Source organism: Cavia porcellus, unplaced genomic scaffold (genome assembly GCF_034190915.1).
Source record: "Cavia porcellus strain 051 isolate PalLab524CR breed Dunkin Hartley unplaced genomic scaffold, mCavPor4.1 scaffold_6, whole genome shotgun sequence".
Lineage (NCBI taxonomy): Eukaryota > Metazoa > Chordata > Mammalia > Rodentia > Caviidae > Cavia > Cavia porcellus.
In genome coordinates, this window is record NW_026947489.1 from 40,911,111 (window position 1) to 40,932,744 (window position 21,634).

The 21,634-nt window shown below is 39.4% G+C and overlaps 1 protein-coding gene across 34 annotated transcripts in view; it reads right to left on the reverse strand.

The window, feature by feature from the left end:
* Ubap2l (ubiquitin associated protein 2 like) overlaps window positions 1-21,625 on the reverse strand; it is a 47,268-nt gene extending 25,643 nt beyond the window's left edge. For 8 of the 34 annotated variants that reach the window (XM_063250454.1, XM_063250449.1, XM_063250448.1 and 5 more), the window contains exons 1-11: window positions 21,445-21,570; window positions 16,764-16,893; window positions 15,014-15,091; window positions 14,667-14,777; window positions 9,885-10,086; window positions 9,323-9,418; window positions 8,542-8,587; window positions 8,117-8,229; window positions 5,667-5,741; window positions 3,468-3,520; window positions 1,502-1,587 (exon numbers count right to left, since the gene is read on the reverse strand). In XM_063250454.1, coding sequence (XP_063106524.1) covers window positions 1,502-1,587; window positions 3,468-3,520; window positions 5,667-5,741; window positions 8,117-8,229; window positions 8,542-8,587; window positions 9,323-9,418; window positions 9,885-10,086; window positions 14,667-14,777; window positions 15,014-15,091; window positions 16,764-16,853 — 950 coding nt within the window. In that variant the 5' untranslated portion in view covers window positions 16,854-16,893; window positions 21,445-21,570. Of the gene's footprint in view, window positions 1-1,501; window positions 1,588-3,467; window positions 3,521-5,666; window positions 5,742-8,116; window positions 8,230-8,541; window positions 8,588-9,322; window positions 9,419-9,884; window positions 10,087-14,666; window positions 14,778-15,013; window positions 15,092-16,763; window positions 16,894-18,446; window positions 18,683-21,106; window positions 21,130-21,444 lie in introns of those variants that run through there. The other 26 variants (XM_063250467.1, XM_063250462.1, XM_063250465.1 and 23 more) reach the window with 13 other exon arrangements.
* Window positions 21,626-21,634: the final 9 nt, after the last annotated feature.

Consider the following 21,634-nt stretch of genomic DNA (forward strand, 5'->3'; position numbering starts at 1 on the left):
TGAGTCATTTCAATAAATTAATCTGAGAAGAGGTCGAGGAAACTTGTGAGTCTGTGTGCCTCTGATGTAAGGACAGTCTTATGAGGCTGAGGCCTCAATGTAGAAAGCCTATATCAATTCTGAGTACTTAGTGTCAAAATGCTTAACATATCAAGTTAGTCTCAGAGAATCACACAACTTACATAGAAAAATGACACATTCTTGGGGTCAAGAAAAAAAAATAAAAACATTACCCGTTGTAAGTGTTAAAAACACTTGCAACATCCTATACCTACCCAATACTCCCTGGGACATTCTGAGTAACAATTACTGATATCTAGGACTGGAAATAACCAGGAGGGCTTTTAGGGGATCAAAAGTATTTCCTGAAAAATGTATCATATACCACAGACCCAAATAACTAGATTCAACTTCTAAAAACTTCATTAGATAGAATCCCTTGGTCTCCATGAGACGCTGGTTCCCAGATCCCAAAGGACACCAAAACATGCAGATGCTCAAGGGTTTTTTATAAAATAGTATTTGCAAATAACTTAGGTATCTTTCTACACATTTCAAATAATCTCTAGATTACTTATAGTACCAAATGTAATGTAAATAGTTATACCTTGTTATTTAGAGGATGATAAGGGGTATTCTTTTCCTCTTTTTTTTTTCGTCTTTTTGAGACAGGGTCTCACTATGCAGTTTATTCCTATGCCCTTGAGCTCATTCTGTAGCACAGGCTGGTCTCAAACTTGCAATGATCCTCATGCCTCAGCCTCCTGAGTGCTTGGATTACAGGCATGTGCCACCGTGCGTGCCCAGTCAGAGTATTCTTTTAAATGTTTCCAAGTTTGGATGGGCATGGTAGTGCAAGCCTGTAATCCCAGCACTCAGGAGCCTGAGATAGGAAGATTGCTGCGATTCTGAGGCTAGCCTCAACTACATAGTGAGATCCTGTCTCAAAGACACACACACAATCCAACTAGACATGGTTTTTCAAGCCTATTAACCTAGCTACATGGAAAGCTAAGGCAGGAAGATCCCAAGTTTGAGGCCAATCTGGACAATTTATTATTTTTTTTGAGACTCTGTCTCAAAATAAAAAGGGCTAGGACATGGCTCAGTACTGAGTTCAACTCCCAGTACTGCAAAAAAAAAAAAATTTCTGCATAAATAAATAAAACCACTACCCATGGTAAGCGTTAAAAACACTCCTCCTGCCTCAGACCCCTAAGTGCTGGAATTAAAGGTGCTTGCCACCATGCCCAGCTTAAAGACCTATTTCAGGGAAGAACTGCTTCTAAAATTGTAATAGGCACTTTCATTCACTACACTCACTCACTAACAGCAACTATTATAAATCTCTCCAACACCTAAAGAGGAACAACATGGTCATCATTCACTATCACCACCACCACAACCACCACCAGAAGTTGTAGAGGCCATGCCAGTGATCCTGATGGCTATCTCAGCACATCATTTTGGGAAAAGGTATTAAATGTCACTGCACACTTGCCTCTGACCAGCAGTGATTGTCACATTCTCCGCAGGCAGAGGCACTGAAGATACATTAGAGGCAGTAAAGATCTTGGTCTCAGAAAGCTGTAAAACAGAAGGATTAGTCACTTCTGGTGTCAGCAAAACTAATCAGAAATTTGGCACAAATAAAGCAAATTCAACATCAAGCAAATGGGAAAACCCTACAAAATCTACCCTACCGAATTTTGAATGGATTGACTTTCAACATATTCTCAATGGTTTTATTCAAAGAAAGAGCCAAAATAAGGATCCAAATAAAACATTATGGAGTCACATCTTGACATGTGCAATAAACTCAGAGGAAGGTTAATATACTTGGTGCTAGGACAGAAAGAGAGTTCCTTTGTATTTTGTCATTACAGCTCCCAACTTTCACCACATGTATCTTTTAACAATCAAAGGTAGATCATGTCCAAGGTGAAGAAGGAAAAGTTAATTCTTGGCTTCAGAGCATTAATGGCTCCTGAATTAAGGTCTTTTGAGGGGCAATTTTAACAATACGTCATTTCTGCCTTAATACTGCCTTAGTACTTTATTACAATTTTAAAGCATCAAAATTAGGTAAGCAGTTACAGAAAATAACTCCTTACTATGCAAAAATTAATTTGGACTTTTTGTTTTATTCTTGATAAAATCTCAGCTCTAAAAAAAAAGTATTTTGGGCTGGGGATTTAGCTAAGTGGTATAAGCGCCTGCCTTGCAAGCAGAGTCGTGAGTTCGATCCCTGGTACCGATTTAAAAAAAAAAAATCTCAGCTCTAACAAACAGGAAATTCATCTCTCCCAAACATATCATTCTTAGCTGGGCATGGTGGCTCACGTCTGTAATCCCAGCACTCAGGAGGCTGACACAGGAGGATACAAGTTCGAGACCAGCCTAGGCTACAAAGTGAGCTCAAGGCCAGCCTGAACTACACTGCGAGATCCTGTCTCAAAAAGACAAAAAAAAAAAAAAAAAAAATCATTCTTAAAAGTGGCTTAAGCAGACAAGCTATAGACAATAGCAAATAAAGCATTCCAGCTAAATTAAAGTAAGTAATCACCTCTTGGTGCTGACACATATGAAAGCTTTAAAACCTAGGACTGGCAATCAAAACACCTTTCTCGTGTTTTGGTTTTTTGAGCCAGAGTCTCATGATGCTGGTCTCAAACTCACACTGATCCCTTCTTCTTCAGCCTTCTGTGTGACTGGACTACAGGTATGCACCACCATACTCAGCTTTAAAACATTTTTGACATGTTATTTCCTCTTAATTACACGCAGTCATAGGTGGGGCTTTTTCATAGGTTGCTGAATTCAGAGTGACCGATTTATCTTGCATGTTACAATTAAGGTTACTAGGATTAAGGTTTGGAACCACTCTGATCCTAGTAGCCTACACAGAATACAAAAGGGACAGAAAAAAGCTAGTAAGGTCTCTCGCTTGCTTTGCTACCTTCTGTCCACCATGAACAGTTCCTCCTCTGTGATGCCTGGTCTGTCACGCCATCCGGCCTTGGAACCAGCTGATTATGGACTAAAACTTCTACAAACTGAGTTAAATAAACCTCCTCCCTTAACGTGTGGGTGTTGGGTGTTTTGCTTCAAGCAATGACAAAAGTAACTAACACGGTACATGAAATGTTCTAGCTCAGGACACTACTTTGGATGTAGAAGTTCTGAGTCAAAATCTTAAGGGTGCATTTCAAGGGATAGAAACACATTCATGTTCTCTTTTCTTTCCTTTTTGGGTCCTTTTGAGACAGGGTCTCACTATGCATTTCAGGCTGGCCTTGAGTTCACTTTGTAGCCCAGACTGATCTCGAACTCCCAACAACCTCCTGTCTCAGCCTACCGAGTGCTGGGATTATAGGCATGTGCCACCACGCCTGGCTCATATCCATTTTCTATCCCTAAACACCACGTAGTGATAGCATTAATGAGGAATAACCTGGAAAACCTACATCTTCATTCCAATCTTCAGTTCCCCACTCCTCCGTTGCAGCCCTCCATGCACCTGAGAATAAAGGAAAAATAGAAAAATGATTTTAAGTATTATTAAAAAACTTGTACAAACACTAATACACTAACATTTCTGGTAGCCAAAGTGTGACCAGAATATAGTAATTAGAAGATGTTCTTAGGCTTCAGAGGTGAGTAAACTCTAGAGAAACATAGTTTTATTAAGATTATCAAAGCTACGTTCACTTTATATTGTTACAGAATTGTAACTGGATGGGGAAAGGAGAGGTAGAGACAATGAGATGGGGGAAACAGACACAGGTAAGTGCACCACACACACACATCATCTCAATTCTCCAGGCATTATCTTTAAGGTTCTAGCTGCAGCTAATTCAAATCAGAACATGCACACTACATCTATTTATTCAGTGTAAGACAAAAAAAAAAAAACCCTGCAGGCAGTCTGAAGAGGGATGGCAGCAATACTAGAAACGTAAGTGGCACACAATTATGACAGGGCAGTAATAAAAAAATTGGTCTGAAAGCCAAATTGAGGACCCTGAGAAATATCTGCAATTGGAACTGGATAAAAAATGTATACTTCACAGAAGTCAAATTCAGAGCTGTTAAATGGTCTAATTAGGTAACTACAAAGAGAGTTCCACACACATTTTTGGAGGAGTATGGGGGAATATTGGGTAAGATTGAATAATCAAATGTAAACAGTAACTGTCATATTATTCTTTTTCACACAGAACATGAAATCTGCCCTGCCAAGGTCATGGTGTAAACAAAGGTGTACAGCTTTAGAGAAGTTCACCAGCAATCAAGCTACTTTCCACATTCCCTTTTGCTTCACGTATACAAACAACTTCAGGAAGACAAAATGCTCTTAAGAAATTTAGGGGGCTGGGGATTTAGCTCAGTGGCATAAGCGCCTGCCTTGCAAGCAGGCAGTCGTGAGTTCAATCCCTGGTACCGATAAAAAGGAAAAAGACAAAAAAAAAAACAGAAATTTAAGCGAGAATGTTCATGAGAGCCAGGTCCTTCCCTACAATCAAAAGATCACACACTAGTAACTTATTTAGAGAAGGATCAAGAATAGCCCTTATTTTCTTTTCTAGAACAGCAGTATATTAAGTAACTTTCAAATTCTTCTCTTCAAAAGCAGAAAGTTTCTTATAAAAGTGTAAGTCAGTCAGGTGTGGTGGTATACCCCTGTAATCGTAGCACTTGAGAGGCTGACAAAGGAAGATCATCTGAAGTTCAAGACCAGCCTGGGCTATACAGAGTTCAAGGCCAGCCTGAACTATACAATGAAATCCTGCCTCCAAATAAATAAACAAACATTTCAAAAAACTTTAAAAAGACTGAAAAACTTTCAAATATTTCATTGTCACTAGAAGTATTTTAATACCTACAAAATCCATTTGAAATGTTTCTAAACATTTAGAGATTTAAAAATCTTTGAAAATACATTCATTGTAATGACAGGAAAACCTTAGAACTGAATGAGGGGAATTCCAAAACACTAATAATGACAATGACCTTCAAAACCACAGTCCAATCTCACTCTAGACAATTTCCAAGCTATCTTCTTCCTGCCTAGTAATGCTATTCTTTTTCCTCATTGACATTCATCCATTATATTCCAGCTTAATGAAACAGTGTTCCTCCACAGTTGAGTTAGATAAAATAAACAAAATGAAATGAAAAGAAAAGAAATATATTTGGGCCAGGAATACAGCTCAGTGGCACAATACCTGTCTGGCAAGTACAAGGTCCTGAGTTCAATTAGCAGTACCAAAAAACAAACAAAAAAAGGGATAGATATTAAGAGGTTACCTAATACAGATTCTTTATGCAAGAACTTCCTTTCTCCGTTCTGGTGACAGACTGGGACAGAAAGGAAGGATTTAGATGCTTTTTCCTACCTTCCTATACAAAAAGTATGACTGAGGCTAAGAAAGCTGTTGAGAAAGAAATAGTGAGATAGAAATGCTCCAAAAATAGAACAGGATTTCTATTCCCTCAACATAAAGCACAATCTACATGCCAAATATTCATTTAACAAATACATTTTTAAGAAGAAAAAGTAGACATAGGAAATTAAAGAAAAAGCAGAAAGATGGAAGAATTACATATCCACAGATATTTTCATTCATAAAAATCTTTAAAAAATATCCGGGGCATTTAGGCACCTGGATGTATCATACCAGGAGCAGTCTCAAATTTTCGGGGATAATTTGACCCCTCAACCCCAATGAAATCAAGTCCTGAAACAAAAAAGAAAAGAAAAGAAAAAACAACCAGTGAAATTTTGCTTTTAAATAAGAATGTCTGCCCCCAATACACAGTCCTATTGTACCTGTGGATATTTAAGGGTAGCTTTGAATTTATTTTTAGATTAAAAAGGAATGGAAGTTTGTTACTATGAAAACACAAAGAGATTCCACACATGAAGGTAGGTCACACCCTTAAGTTATACATAATACTTTCATACTAACAAGATGGCATCACATATAATTTCAGTCACATACCACTGATTTCTGACTCCAGACTTCCAAAATGTGATTCCTTTTTCACACAAGTAGAACTAAATAGCCACTTCACTCTTTCCTATTCTTTCCAACCAAATCATTGTTGAAGACAGCTAGAGCTAAGGCCTAAGACACTATATTCAATTTTATATCCTTACCCAAAAATACATCCTTTAATTTCCACCATCTTTCCTGCCAAAGATTAAAAGCCAAATACCCCCAAGAACAAACCACAGCTCAGAAATAGTAACTTTTGATAGATTGCTTCCACTGCCTCTACAAATTCATCAAGAAATGAAATAAAAGACCAACTCCAGTGCCTCTAAAGCAGAGTACGTTAACATAAACAGAACATTTTTTATAGTCAAATGATGGAAAAATTTAGTAAGATACCAACCCTGTCAATACTGCAACTTTACTTTCTACTGATGGGAAATTATTAAAAATGAGTTCATGAGCTGGGCGCGGTGGCACGTGTCTGTAATCTCAACACTTGGTAGGCTGAGACAAGAGGACTGCTTTGAGTTTGAGGCCAGGTTTGGATACAAAGTGAGTTCAAGGCAAATCTGAACTGCACAGTGAAACCCTGTTTCAAAAAGACCAAAACCAAAACCAAACAAAAAAAGTTTAAAAGAAAGCCACTTGGTGAAGATACAGCAAGCAACACTCAGGACCTAAGGTACAATGTCTTGTGTGTCACATATGAGAAGCTGTGCCAGTGTCTAAAGCTCCAGAGACAAAGATGATCGGTCTCTAAAAAGGAACCAAGCAATAGTCTATGGGTATTGAAGAACCTATTTTAGGCCCTCCAATTAATCCAGACCCTTTTATAAGATGAAAAGCCTCAGGCTTTCTTGTGCTGCCCCAGCCAAGAGACAGATGCTCTCACAGTACTCTAGAACCCAGAGGCTGCCTGTACTAAAAGGATCACATGTATCTCTTACCCAAAATACATCCTACGCTATTCTCACAACCTAAGATGTCCCTAAACATCTATACCCTACCTAGATGCAAGCACCAGTTAGCAAACCAAAAAACAATCAATTTTATTAAAATTCCGTAATATTCTAGCACACCAAGAAGATTATTAACAGCATGCTAGGCAGGCTAGAGTTTTCTTTCTTACTCAGACATTGAGATTTTTTTCAAAAATGAAGGGAAAAAAAGGATAATCCTATCTCAGTAGCAGAAAACAAATCAACAATATGGACTTGGGACTCTGGGCCCTATTCATTTCTATAAGCAGTGGCTTAACTGACTGATTCTGAATATCTTTCAATAGGCAAAGCTATTATAAGAAAAACACTAAGAAATATAGTACCTGAAGCTAACAGCAGCCACAAGGCATACTGGAAGGAACACAAAATTTTAAGAGCCAAACAATTTTCAATGCAAATATTAACAAATTCCTAACTTCTCTTTTAGTCACACTTTTGTCATTAGGAAAATGATAATGAAATAATAATGAAGCCAGGCGTGATAGTGCACATCTATAATTCTAGCACTTTGGGAGGCTGAAGCAAGAGAATCACCATGAGTTCAAGGTCAGCCTGAGCTACACAGTGAGAACAAGATCAGTCTGAATTACATAGTGAGACCCTGTCTCAAAAAACCAAAACCAAGCCAGGTGTGGCAGTGCATTCCTGTAATTCCAGCACTCAGGAAGCTGAGGCAAGAGGATCACTACAAGTTCGAGACCAGCCTAGGACACAAAGTGAGTTCAAGGCCAGCCTGAACTGCATAGTGAGACCCTGACTCAAAAAGACAAAAAACAAAAAACACCCATCAAAAAACCAAAAACAAAAACAGAACAAAAAAAAAAACCAAGCGATAAAAGTAATGTGAAATAGCCCATGTAATGTCTTATTAAGAATATGGTAATTAACCAGTACACACAATAATCTAATTGTGATTCACTTCTCCCTTTATCTCTGTATTCAAATGCTGTTCTACTTTTTTATGTAACTATAATTTCAAAAAAACTTATTTTCTACACTGGAGATGTAGATCAGTGGTAGAATACTTGCCTGGAATACACAATTTCCAGCACCAAAATTATAAAATAATTTCCTTAGATTCTCAGAGTCAAGAAATGAATAATAAACACTCACTTGTCCCATCATCTGGTTCAAAGTGGCCAGTATTGTTCCATGTATTGCCGCTACTACTGCCATAGTTATCATCAGTATTGGCAGGCTCTGCATAATCAGCTGGGTTAAAAGTTCTGAAAAAAATAAAGCTTAAAAGTACCTCTGACCACTAAGCAACTTCAGCAAATATTAAAAAAAAAAAAATCAGATCTGCTTCCGAATACAAAATGATCAGCCCCATTCTGTAACCCTATATGCAGTCTATTTTTCTATCAGTTTATCCAAAATGTCATGGCATATGATTATCCCTGAGAAATGAGCCCTAATTCAACACATTTTTTTTCTGATTAAATACTCTAGGATTCATTTAAATTTCATTTTTTAAAGTCTATCTGTGGTGATTCTTAGGGGGGAAAAAAAAAAGTCCCTGGACTAACAGAACTTACCCCATTCCTTGAGCAGAAAACCTTCCTCCTCGCCTACCAGAGCCTCCTAAAGAGAGAGAGAAATAATATTTTAGCTGCTTATGTAAAACAACTTGCCAGCTGAGGATCCTTTGGAATAGTAAGTGGTTGATACTATCAGATGTTCTCACAGTCCCATGGAGTCCGTCAGTTAATGTAATAGAGAAGGACAATCATTACTACTGACACATTGTTCCTTTGCTGCTCAAACTTCTGGGTCTTCGAGCAAACACAGTAACATCAACTATACATACATATGAGAGCTGACATCTACTCCCATTTTCCATTTCAGTAGTCTCTAGTATATCCATGACACCTCAAAAATTTAATTAGTACTCAAAACTCCATACTAATTGATTTTAAATAAGGCAGACTTAGCAAACTAAAGAGTAATTTGTCCCCACCAGTCATGGTAGTGTACACCTGCAATCTCGGCACTCTAGGAGACTGAAGCAAGCAAATAGCAAGTTTAGCCCTGGTCTGGGCAATTTAATGACTTCACAAGAACCTGGCTCAAAAATTTAAAAAATATATAAATAGATGGATAGATGGCTGGGGATGTTGCTCAGTGTGAAGGCCCTGGGTTTAGTCCCCAGTACAACAAACAAATATTAAAAAATCAAAATGGGCGAGGAAAAAAAAAAACGGAGCTGGGTATGAAGCTCAGTGTGAAGGCCTTAGGGTTCAATTCCCTATACCACCAAAACAAAACAAAACAACACAATCTGCCTATGAATAATCCACCCACCCACAAACTGATCACCTCTGCCTCGGCCACGACCTCTTCTTCCTCTTTCTGTGCCTCTTCCAGAAGGCCCTCCACTCTTGGTGCCATCCAATCCATTTTCCTGACCCCGAACTGAAATACAAATAAGCACATGGCCAGATCAAGGTCAACAGAATATACATAAATGTACACAGGTCACCTAATACAGTCAGGGAGATAAAAACGCTGAACAAGGAGTTGGGGATTTAGCTCAGCAGCATAAGCGCCTGCCTTGCAAGCAGGCAGTCGTGAGTTCGATCCCCAATACCGATAAAAAGACAAAAAGACAAAAAAAAAAAAAAAAGCGCTGAACAATTATGAGCTGGAAGGACAAGATGTAAGGGTTACTAAGAAGTCTCTGTAAATGGTATGTAAAATAACTTTTTAAATAACTAGGTTAATTTTATGCCAGTCTAGTGACTGTTGAAGAAAAGGATACACACAGAAGATGATAAGGTCTCATAACAGATGATGGTGAGAAAAGCAAAAGGTGATACAATGATTCCTGGGTCCTGCCTAGCAGGCCCTGACACAACCCTGGAATCTACACATTACTGACCCACAGCTGGTTTTGATAAAGCCCCATGCATACACTCTCGTCCACGGCTGGCACCTCTCCCCCGTCTTGGTGGTCCACCACGTCGTCGACTATAGTCTCTGTCCCGGTCTCGATTTTCTTTGCCTTCCTCATTGGACTCCACCTGGCCACCATCCTTCTGTCCTGAGACTCCTTTCTTCTTCCCGACCATCTCCCAAGAATGCTGAAGAACAGCAGAAAAAACATGTCTAATCAATCTGAACTATCAGGAGATGAAAGGTGAGGTGCTAATTTACTCTCTTTAGCATCTCAACACCCACACTTGTAGGTTTTGTTGTTTTGTTTGCAGTACCAGGAATTGAACTGAGGGTCTTCTTATGCTCAGTGGCATAAGCGCCTGCCTTGCAAGCAGGCAGTCATGAGTTCGATCCCTGGTACCGATAAAAAGGAAAAAGACAAAAAAAAAAAATTTATCCCTCTTTGAATTCAATGACCTCTAACTCTTGCAAGCGCGCATGAGTTTGATCTCCGGTACCAATTTTTTAAAAAAAGGTAAACAAATATAAATTTAGGACAAATGAACAACATTTAGACTTCTGACCTATTTGCTACCCGAACCACTGAACCATTTAGGAAGAAAACAGCATTTATAGCCACACGCAGAGCCATTTCATTTAAAAGACCAAACAGAAATTGTAGCTCTGGCCATGGGACAGACCAAATTTTCCTTTTTTATTTTTGAAGACAGGGCCTTGAACTCACAACAGGTGCAACATACCAGTATTTTTTTTCCCCAAGACAGGGCCCCATAATGTAGTTCAGCTACTAGAACTCACTGTGGAACCCAGGTTAGCCTCAAACTTGCAACAATTCCATAAGCGCCTGCCTTGCAAGCAGGCAGTCGTGAGTTCGATCCGTGGTACCGATAAAAAGGAAAAAGACAAAAAAAAAAAAACCTTGCAACAATCCTCCTGCCACAGCCTCCCAAGTCCCAGGACTGCAGGTGTGTATCACCATGGCCAGTACAAGAACATACCAATTTATAGGAAGCCTCTGATCTAGGTTTTACTCGCTGTATTTCCCTTGTAACTTCAAAAATGGACACAATCTAATTCAACTTTCCCCAAGCATCTTTTAGTGACAAGAAAAATGAAGCTATTTCAAGATTGTGTAAACATCACAGCACCACTTTCACAACTTTACATGGTACAACTTGACCAAACATTGTTAAGCACAATATGACTATACACACATATACATGCATACATACATATACAAGGAATCTGCCCCAAAAAATCTGTACACATTTCAGGAAAAAAATAAAAAAGGTGTGATGTTTTTCCAATAGATGGTGTTACCCTCATAAGGGGAACTCTTCTTTGTAGATCATAGAAAAAAATCCCACTACACTGTTGATCCTTAGGAAAAAAATTAAAATGCATGCACAGCAGTCTTAATACCAAGGTTACCCAGTATGCTATACTAATAAATATCTAGAAGCTAATGACCACCAGTCTAAGCACCTTCTGTAATTGTAGAGGCCAAAGGTAATTCAGATTAATCTCATATTGTCTCAGTAAATGTATGAGTACTGGGAATTAAACTCAGGACATCACACTTGCCAGGCAGGCACTGTGCCACTGAGCTATATCCTCAGCCAAAATAAATTTAGTATTAAACTCTTTACACAAGCTTTTCCTTTCCTAAAATGAGTATATATATATATATTTTTTTTTGCTAGACTCTGCATATATGCCATTCTAAATTGCAAGAGAAAAGATTTGTGGTAAACAAAACAAAACAAAAAAGCTAGTTGCTGGAGATGGTGGCACATGCCTGTAATCCCAGCACTCGAGAGCCAGAGGATTGCTGCAAGTTCAAGACCAGCCTGGGCTACAAAGTGAGCTCGAGACCAGCCCAAACTGCATAGTGATATCCTATCTCAAAAAAGGAAAAAAAAAAAAAAAAAAAAAAAAAAAACCACAGTGAGCTCAAGGCCAGTCTGAATACATTGTGAGAGCCTGTCTCAAAACAAAACAAGCTAATTCACAGAACCAGAAAATAATAAAGGTTATAGAGATTGAAAAGAGAAAGAATGAAGAGTTACTGTTTAATACATATAGATTTCTTAGTTAGGATGATAAATTCTAGAAATAGTGACAGTTATATATAATATGAATATAGCTAATGTCAGTGAATTAAACAAAAAAAGATTAAGCTTAAAAGAAAAGTAAATATATGGCTGAGGCAATAGTTCAATGGTAGAGTACATACAAGGTAGTGGTTCAATCTCCAGCATCTCATCTAAAATTATAGTACAGTCACACACACACACAAAATCACATCAACATGTTGTAAAGAATCTATACTAGTTTACTGAAGTAATACAGTAAGGCCAGGCATGATGGCACATTCCTGTAATCACACCACTCGGGAGGCTGAGGCAGGACTATTCCAAGTTCAAGCCAGCATGATTTGTATAGTGAAATCCTTTCTCAAAGACAAAATAAACACATACATACACATAGTAATTTTTAAGTATTTTATTGAGACAGGGTTCTGATATTTGTTGAAGCGGGGCTTGAATTCACTGTGTATCCCAGGCTGTTGGCTTTCTACCCTTAGCAATCCTGCCTCAGCCTCCTGAGTGCTGGGATTACAAGTATGCACTATCATATTCAGCTAATAATATAGTAATTTATGTATTTGGTTTTTTGGTACCAAGGATCAAACTCATGACTTCATGCTTGCCAGATAGGTTCTTCTGCCACTAAACTAAACCCCGAGTCCCTAATACAGTTAAATTTTTTTTGTCTTTTTCTTTTTTATCGGTACCAAGGATCAAACTCATGACCACACATTTGCAAGGCAGGTGCTTATGCCACTGAACTAAATCCCCAGCCCTTATTACAGTTAAATTTTTAAAAAGATTAAATATCCAACCCAGATGTAGTGGCATCTACCTATAATCCTAGCACTTGGAAGGTTGAGGCAGGAGTTTTGCCACAAGTTTGAAGGCTAGCTGTTGCTACATAGTGAGTTCAAGTCCAGTGTGAACTAGCTCAATATCTACCTAGAATTTAGCAGTTTTTTGCTACCCAATCTTCAATCCAAGTTTGTTCCACATTATAGTTAAATACGATTTCAGGCTCATAGTAGTTTCAATTTATAAAATACAACAACCCTATAAACTAAATCTGTTCCAAGTACTCTGAAAACTAAAAACTGCTTTTAGAATTCATGTAAGTCTGTCTCAAAAACTTGGCAATTTCTCCCTCCCCTACGTACATATTACCTGCTGGCAACCAGGTGGGTTTTATAATGAAAAAAGAGTTATGATCTTCCTTAAACACTGTCAGTTTTCTGGTATGATCTCGCCCACCTAAATCCATCCAATGTTCCAAGCAGCTGACTACACTTTCCATTGGTTTAACGGGTAACTGGTTGTTTGAGGCCTAAAACTATTCTCTTACTTGTTTTCTTTCCTATTGTAAAAGATCAGATTTAGAGCACTAAACAGATGCTAGAAAGGGAAATAAAATGTGACTTACACTCCCCACATCTCCCAAAAAAACCACAGATTTTTTGAAAAGCATGAGAAATCTCTCTCTTTTGTGTGTGTGTGTGTGTGTGTGTGGTACTAGAGACCAAATTCACCACCTTATGCTTACTAGGCAGGCACTTATGCCACTGAGCTAAATCCCCAGCCATAAATGAGAAATGTTACCTCTCCTCTCCCTCCAAAAGTTCCTGAGACTATTCTGGAATAAACCCAAATGAACCAAAGCACTATGTATAATTATCCTGTTTCTCTGATACCTCAAGAGAGTTAAGTTCAAGCAATGAAACAGTATCGTGTGATGTAAAGGTGACAGATTGAAATATCTTGAAGTATATATAGTTCCTGACTTTACTCGATAAGAAAGGTTAGCAGAAATCGTCCATGATCAGTAACCAAGTACCACCACCAATTCAGATAATGCAAGCCCTAGAAAAAACCACTAGCTCCCAGCACTTTGGAAGCTGAGGAAGAAGATCCTCGCAAATTTGAGACCTGGCTGGTATCCATAGTTAGTTCAAGGTCAGCCTAAATACAGAGAAAAGACCCTGTCTTTAAAGAAAAAACAAGAGCCAGGCGTGGTAGCACACACCTGTAAGCCCAGCACTCGGAAGGCTGAGGCAGGAAGGATCATTGCAAATTTGAAACCAGCCTGGGCTACAAATTGAGCATATGGCCAGCCTGAATTATATAACGAGATTGTCTCAAAAAGACAAAAAATAAAATAAAATAAAAAAACGTTACCAGGGATTCAACCCAGCAACATAAGCACCTGCCTGGAAGCACAAGGTCATGAGTTTGATCTCCAATACCTAAAAAGAAGTCAGTCAGTCATTAGCCTAGAATACGTACTTTATTCTAGGATAATCGATTCATCTGCTTTCTCCTATGACCATCATCCCCAAGAAGACGGTATACTATACATAAATTTAGAGTCTCAAAGTTTTAGAAACCTGTAGCAAACAATTTCCAAGAAAACTTCTTAGTAGTCTCCTTAAAGAAAAACACATACTAGTTTTTTGGGGGGAGGGGGATATTTTTTGAGTTGGGGTTTTACCACATCGTTTAGACTAATTTTTGAGCTCAACAGTTCTCTTGCATCAGCCTCCCAAGTGCTGGGGTTACAGGCATGCACTAACACATTCTGTGAAAGTTAAAAAGGATTTTTTCCTCTTGGTATCTTTACATATTCCTAGACTCCAAACCTTGTACCTCCCATTTTGAAAATACTGTTAGCACTTTACCGTGTCTGGGTTTCCTTCCAGAAGAACATTGATTGCTCTGTTGACATCTCCATTGCAGTCATGCAAAGCAATCACACATTCATCCTGGTTCTTGCCTGTGATATCAATCAACTGAAAGAGAAAAAACAGCAACTATCACCAACAAACTTGGAATCCATGTAAAGGAAATTAAGTAAAGGGAAGAGTTACTAGCTAAATTTGGTACATAAGGCCTAGGTCTGACCTAGAATACAACCCCTACACATACACACAGAAAATATTCCCAAAGTTATTCAATAAAGAAAATATAATTATGCTTACTACTGATACATTTTCCCTAGTTTACAGCAAATTAGTGGTATACTTACTTGTTTCACCTTCTCCTCAAAGTCAGCATCATTATGGTCCGATATCATCTGTGCAAGTCGAATTTGTTCCGCAGTGGCCTGAAAAGTGAGAAAAGATCAAGAAAGCATAATCAAGAGGTCAAAGTTTAAAACAAAAAAAATACTAACAGGGATCTAAATAGTCAATTCTTACCATCCTCACCACCCTTATTTCTTTTTCCTTGTTACAAATGACCAAGCATAATAGGGCATGGTGGCGTGCAACCGTCTTCCCAGTTACTCAGGAGCACTGAAAGTTCCAAGCCAACCCAGGCAACTTAGCAAAACCCTCTCTCAAAGCAAAATAAAAAGGCTAGAGATGTAGCTCAAAAAGGCAGTGCTGCTGGGCGTGGTGGCTCATGTCTGTAATCCCAGCACTAAGGAGGCTGAGACAGGAGGATTGTTGTAAGTTCCAGACCAGCCTGGGCTACAAAGTGAGCTCAAGGCCAGCCTGAACTGCACAGAGACACCCTGTCTCAAAAAGAAAAAATAAAAAGGCAGTGCTTTCCCAGGACCTGGGCTCAAGCCCCAGTAATGCAAAATAAAAAACAACAAAGACCAAGGATTAAGTACTTTTTAAGATACACAGATCAGTAGAATGTTAACTATGTCACTCTACAATCCCCCAAAAAGCAAGATTTTTCATCAATTGTCATAGCCTAAAGGGGCTTTTATCTTGAAATTATAGTACCACTTTGAAACATTTGCCTCTTACTTGACATTAATGTGTTTGCAAAGTCATGTGTAAACCTGGTTCCTATTTCAATATCCAACACTAACCACTTAAGTATCATAAAATTTAGCCCAAGACAGACTTAAGATACCATCTGTCTGAACAGATATTAAAATACAAGAATTTCACCGCCCCAACTGAGATCAAATACTAAAATTCTACAAATCCTAGTTTTACATATTCAACCTATCTGACCATGGTCAAATGTTAGTAATACATTCACATTAGATACTAACCAACACAGGTTATGGAAAACAGATCGTATCTAAATCAAACTTAATACTCAAGAGGTTAATTTACTCCTTAAGATTTAAAACTAAGCAATGTTCTAGGGTGTCTCATTTGTTAATTTAGAAGAAACACAAAGTAGCAAAGATGCTACTTTCTCATGGGAAAGAAAAATTCAGGTAAGACCTCAATGAACACTGAAAGGAAAATATAAGCAAAACCCCTAGAACTTGGAAGAGGTTTCAAGGACAAAGGCTGGCTAGAGAAATACCATGGTAAAAACTCTAACGTCTAATAAAGGTCTAAGAAACAATAGCCCAAGCCAGGCATGGTGGCGCACACCTGTAATCCCAGCACTCGGGAGACTGAGGCAGGAGGACTGTTGTAAGTTCAAGACCAGCCTGGGCTACAAAGTGAGCTCAAGGCCAGTCTAAATTACATAGCAAGACCCTGTCTCAAAAAGCAAAAAGAAAAGAAAAAAAAAAAAAGAAGAAGAAAAAAAGTAACAGCCCAGATGATGGAAAATGTTCAGAGACTCAAAGCACAGGATGTAAAATGAAGCACTAAATCTCATAATATTATCTTAACAAAAAAAAGCATGCTGTATCACAGCATGACACTGACATTTAGCCATAAGGGAAGAACCATAAACTATTAATAAGAATAAGGAATCTAATCAATAATCCAAAGCACAGAATGATGCTATACTGCATGGAGACCACTATAAACCAATAAAACTACCCATAGAACAATACCGTCTGGATTCTTTACCTGTGGTCGCTGCTTGTGCTGTGTCTGATTTTGGTTTTGAGGTTGTTCCCAGTTTCCCCGGGCTCGGTTAGTGCCCACCGATGTCATCATTTACAGTATATACAAATAACAGTATTTACAAGGTAGAATACTGAAAATTTAAAAGAAAAAGGTTTAGGGTTAAATATAGGTGAAATGTTTTTAACTTTTCTTTTTGCACATTCACGGACATTTGATTTCTTCAAAGAAACAAACCAAGAAGATTTACCTATTCTGACATGTCTTTTGATAAATTCCTTAAGAAACTGGCTGTTAATCCATTTTCATACAAGAATGCACAGCACTGGTATGCAGCTCAGTGGCAACACTCATTCTTTGCATGTAAAAAGCCCTGGACTGGATCCCCAGCATTGTAAATAAAAATGTATGAAGCAATGTGTAAGTGATGGCGTTTTGTAAAAAGTCAGGGGCATGTAATCTGGTTACTAGTCCCCTTTAAGCAGCTTTTATAACACTTAAAATTATCCCGATAGTAAACAAAACAATGTTAATAACCAAAGCCTTCTATAGAGCTGAAAGTATCTGAAGTCTCTTTGACAAAAGGAAAGATAAACAACAAAGTCTTCCAGGAAGGGGATTAAGCTATACTCCAAAAAAGTAACAATTTAAGATAAAGTGGAGGCTAGGAATATGCTCAGTAGTAAAATGCTTACCTAGCAAGATTTTGATCCCCAGCATCACAGAAAAACATTCAATCTACCTAAGAAAATAGCTTTATGTGCCTTGCAACTATTTTATGTAAGTTGCACATGACCTCCACCACTTACGAAAAGGCAAGTTCAAGTCTAACCTCTTTTCTCCCTCAAGTTTCACTCTCAGCATGCTACAGGTTTTCTTAAACTACAGCCTTTCACAGCAAATGTAGGCATGTAGCGAAAGTGACTGTACAGAATTTCAACTCTCTAATGGTAATTCCAGCATAATGCTTTTTTACTTCTGTTGGTCTCATCCACACTTTCAAATAACCAAAAGTGCAATTATCTCCACCACTCACCTTAATATACAGGAAATCCCAACTTTGTACCAAACCAAATGCATCTATCACAAAATCTTATTTGGAAGGGTTTCTAGAAAATCATTTTAAATCTGAGACATTAATGCCATCCAAGATGACGTTGAGTCTTTGAAGAAACAACACACAGGGCTTTCTAGAAATGCATTTTTTAAGATTTCTATTGAGCAAAGATCCAACTGAATTCAAGGTCCCTTCATTGATACTGTTTGATAGTACAATTTCAGCTGCTGCATTTAGTAAACAAAGAAATCATTCATATGACAGACTGTTCAAAATAACAAGTTATGGCCTGGTATGATGGTGCAAGCTTGTAAACCCAGCATTTGGGAGGCCAACCACAGGACTGCCACAGGTTTGAGGCCAGCCTGGGCTACACAGTGAGTTTAAGGCCAGCTTGAAGTGCAAAGAGATACTCTGTCTCCAAAAAAACAAAAGACATTACTTTGCATTGTTTTCTCTCCTTCCAAAGGTGATAAATTCATACTTTTATGCTCCATGTTTAATTTTTTTCATTAATAAAAGGTTAAAGGGGATACTTCTAGGTTATCCAAAAGATGTAGCTGGATTTTCAGGTTGGAAGGCTTTGAAAAATATATACAACAATTAACTATTAGGAAAATGAATTTCACCTGTTTCTTTAATGTTAGCGCAAGGTGACTTCCCTGTGGATAAATTCTTCACCAAGATGTGTCAATAGGTTGCACTGGTCTTTGTCTTTTGATGTGGTCATTAAGCATTAAGAATTCCACATGCCCTATCACCAAGAAAGACTTTAAAGCAGCTTTCACTAACTTTTAACCATTACTTCTATCACGACATACATGTACAAGCAAATGCCTGTAAATAGTCCAAGCAACTATAAGATTATTCACTACATAGTAGTCCATTTTCCCAGGCTGCCATTACAGTCAAGTTTTAACATTTTACAAAAAACCAAGTCCTATTGGACAATTGCAGCTGTGTGCACCTATAATCCCAGCACTTCGGATGCATGAGGCAGAATTCTCATTAGTTCAATGTAGCCTGGGCTACGTAAGTGAGTTCAATGTAGCCTGGGCTACGTAAGTGAGTTCAAGATTAGCCCGCACTACACAGAGAGACCCTGTCTCAAAAAACAAACAGGACTGGTGGTAGTGCAAATCTGAAATCCCAACACTTAGGAGACTGAGGCAGAAGGACTGCTTCAAGTTTGAGGCCTGCCTGGGCTACAAAGTGAGTTCAAGGCCATCCTGAACTGCACAGTGAAACCTTGTCTCAACACTGGAAAAAAAAAAAAAGAAGTACTGTATTGTTTAACCGTGGGCCCCTGCATCCAAATCGAGAGGAGGAAAAAAAAAAAAAAAAAGGAGACTAGAGTAAAACTGTTATGTTTTAAAACTGACTCAAAAGATAACATTTTAAATACAAAGTAGTCACTTCCAACCCACTCCTGTAATTTCACAAATACTGGCGGATTTTCAGGCATTTGTAAAATTAACTTACAATATTAGTTATTTTGCAAACAAACACTACAGAAACCAGATGATAGCCCACTGCACATATTTTACGAGACTGCTATTAGAAAGTTATCTTTGAAAGACAAAAAGGTAAGAAAAAAAAAAAATCCTGATCATTTTTGTTATTAACTCCCAATACCCTCTTACAGGTGCTTTCAAAGGCACGACTAAGAGAATTTTACCACCTAGGTTACAACACTGAGCAACAGGTCAAAACTAAGTGATTGGGGACGGTTAACTCAAAGGCAAAGAATTACTAGCTTTTTAGTAACAAACAGGGACAAGTTTTCAGTTATCACGATGGGGGAGGAGAATCTTGTTACTTTTTTATGAAATTAAAATATTTAAGGGAAGGAAGATGAGAAGTATTGGAGACCAAGGAAACAGTGTAGGAACATATACAAGATTTAACACAGGAGTGTCCTTGATTATATTCTGAAAACCAGCTACTTAAAAAAATAGCCAGAGAAAATTTACTGAAAAAGATATACAACAAGTATTTATTGAGTATCTACTATGTGTCCAATACTTCAGAAAATACAAAAGTATTATGGCTTGGTTGCTGCCCTCAGGGAGCTTACAATCTAATTTGAGACACAATTCAGAAACTCTGAAGCTGGACTGGGATAGGTAAGACCTGCTATATCTAACAGAGCAAGTATTACCATAGATGCTTTGTTTAATATGACCTCAGTGTCCCTTTCCCCACCACCTTGAATCTATTAAGGGTACTTTCCAGTTAGGACACATTTAGCAAGGAGGGGCGTTAAAAATAAAAAACACAACAGTACATTTTTAGGCCTTTCATCACTAGTTTACATGCCAGCAATACTTCTCATTCACAACGGAAACAGTCTAATCTTAAAGGACAATAGTGTATGATCTCAAAGCAGTTTTATCAACTGATACATAGTCAAAATGTTTTAATTCTCTAATAATATTGGTTGTAACTGATACCCATCACCTCCCAGCAAATCACATTAGATAACCCCAAAGCAGGACACGGGGTGGAAGACGGACAGGGAGAGACAAAAAAAGGATTTCTCCATTTAATAACACGATGAGTCAAAGGCAAAAACGTTAACAATAACAAGAAAAATGCCTGCTACTGTGATATTTTTCTTTCCAATAACACCTTAGACCAGAAGTGGCTACATTTCAAGAATCGTGGAAAAGGAGCAGTCTGCTGTTTATGACACCAGTTTGCAAAGCCACGTAGGGAGTCTGTCCACAAGGTGAAGGGTCTGAAGAAATACGGAATTTCTGTCCCATTATGAGAAAAGTGAACAAATACGCCAGTGATTTAGTGACATCCCTTAAGCGCAATACTAACCCTTGGGGCCCTCCAAGTCCAGCTTCCCAAATAACATAATTGTGGTACCCCAAACTACTGTATAAACAACAGGAAGCTAAAGACAGCAACAAAAATGTATCCTGTGAGGTGGGTCGGCAAGAAAGAAGGATAGTAAGAGAAGCTGACAAAGAGGCTGGAAACGAAGACGGGACGCAAGCCCACGCGTGGAGGAGGGGAGGCTCACCCCCCACACACACCTCGCCACATCAAGAGCCCACGGGGCCAATCGCCTCCCTACCTCCCACCCGGAACAAATTAATCCTCCGCACTCAAACTGAGGGCCACATGGGGGAGTTTGGGCCGCTCCACCCCATCGCCACCCCCCCCCATAGCCACCCCCAAACCAGGCCGGATCTGGATCCGAGGCGGCCCGCAGAGGGCTGGGCAGGGAGGAGGCCCTCTTCTCCGCGGGCACTGGCCACGGCTGAGAGCGCCCTACCTCTGGCAGGGCCCAGGCCGCGCTCGCCCGCGCGCTTTCTCGCTCTCCCCCTTCGGGCTACAGCCGCATGGCCCCCCCTCCGGCTGCCCCAAGCCCCGCCCCGGCCACGCTCCCAAATCGAGGCCCCGGCTCTGGCGCGGCCCACTAGGCCGCGAACCCAACCATAAACAAAACCTCCTGCCGCCGACTGGGGGGGCAGGGTTCGCACTAGAGGGGGGTGTACAGTGGCGGACACACGACGCGGGGGGCCCAGCGAGGGAGGGGGTACAGCGAGGGTAGGGGAGAAAGAAGGGAGGGCAAAGGGAGGATCGCGGATTTAAAGGGGCCGCGGACAATACCCGGCCCCGCCGCGCTGCCGCTGCCGCCGCCGCCGCCAACGCCGCTGCGCTCCCAACTTTACCTCAGTCTCCTCCACACTGACACCCCGGGCCGCGCCGCCCCTGTCACGTGATATAAGATTCCCTCCTCCCCGCCCCCTCCCTCCTTTTCCCTCTCGCGCTCGCTCTCGCGCCTTCCCCCTCCCACTTG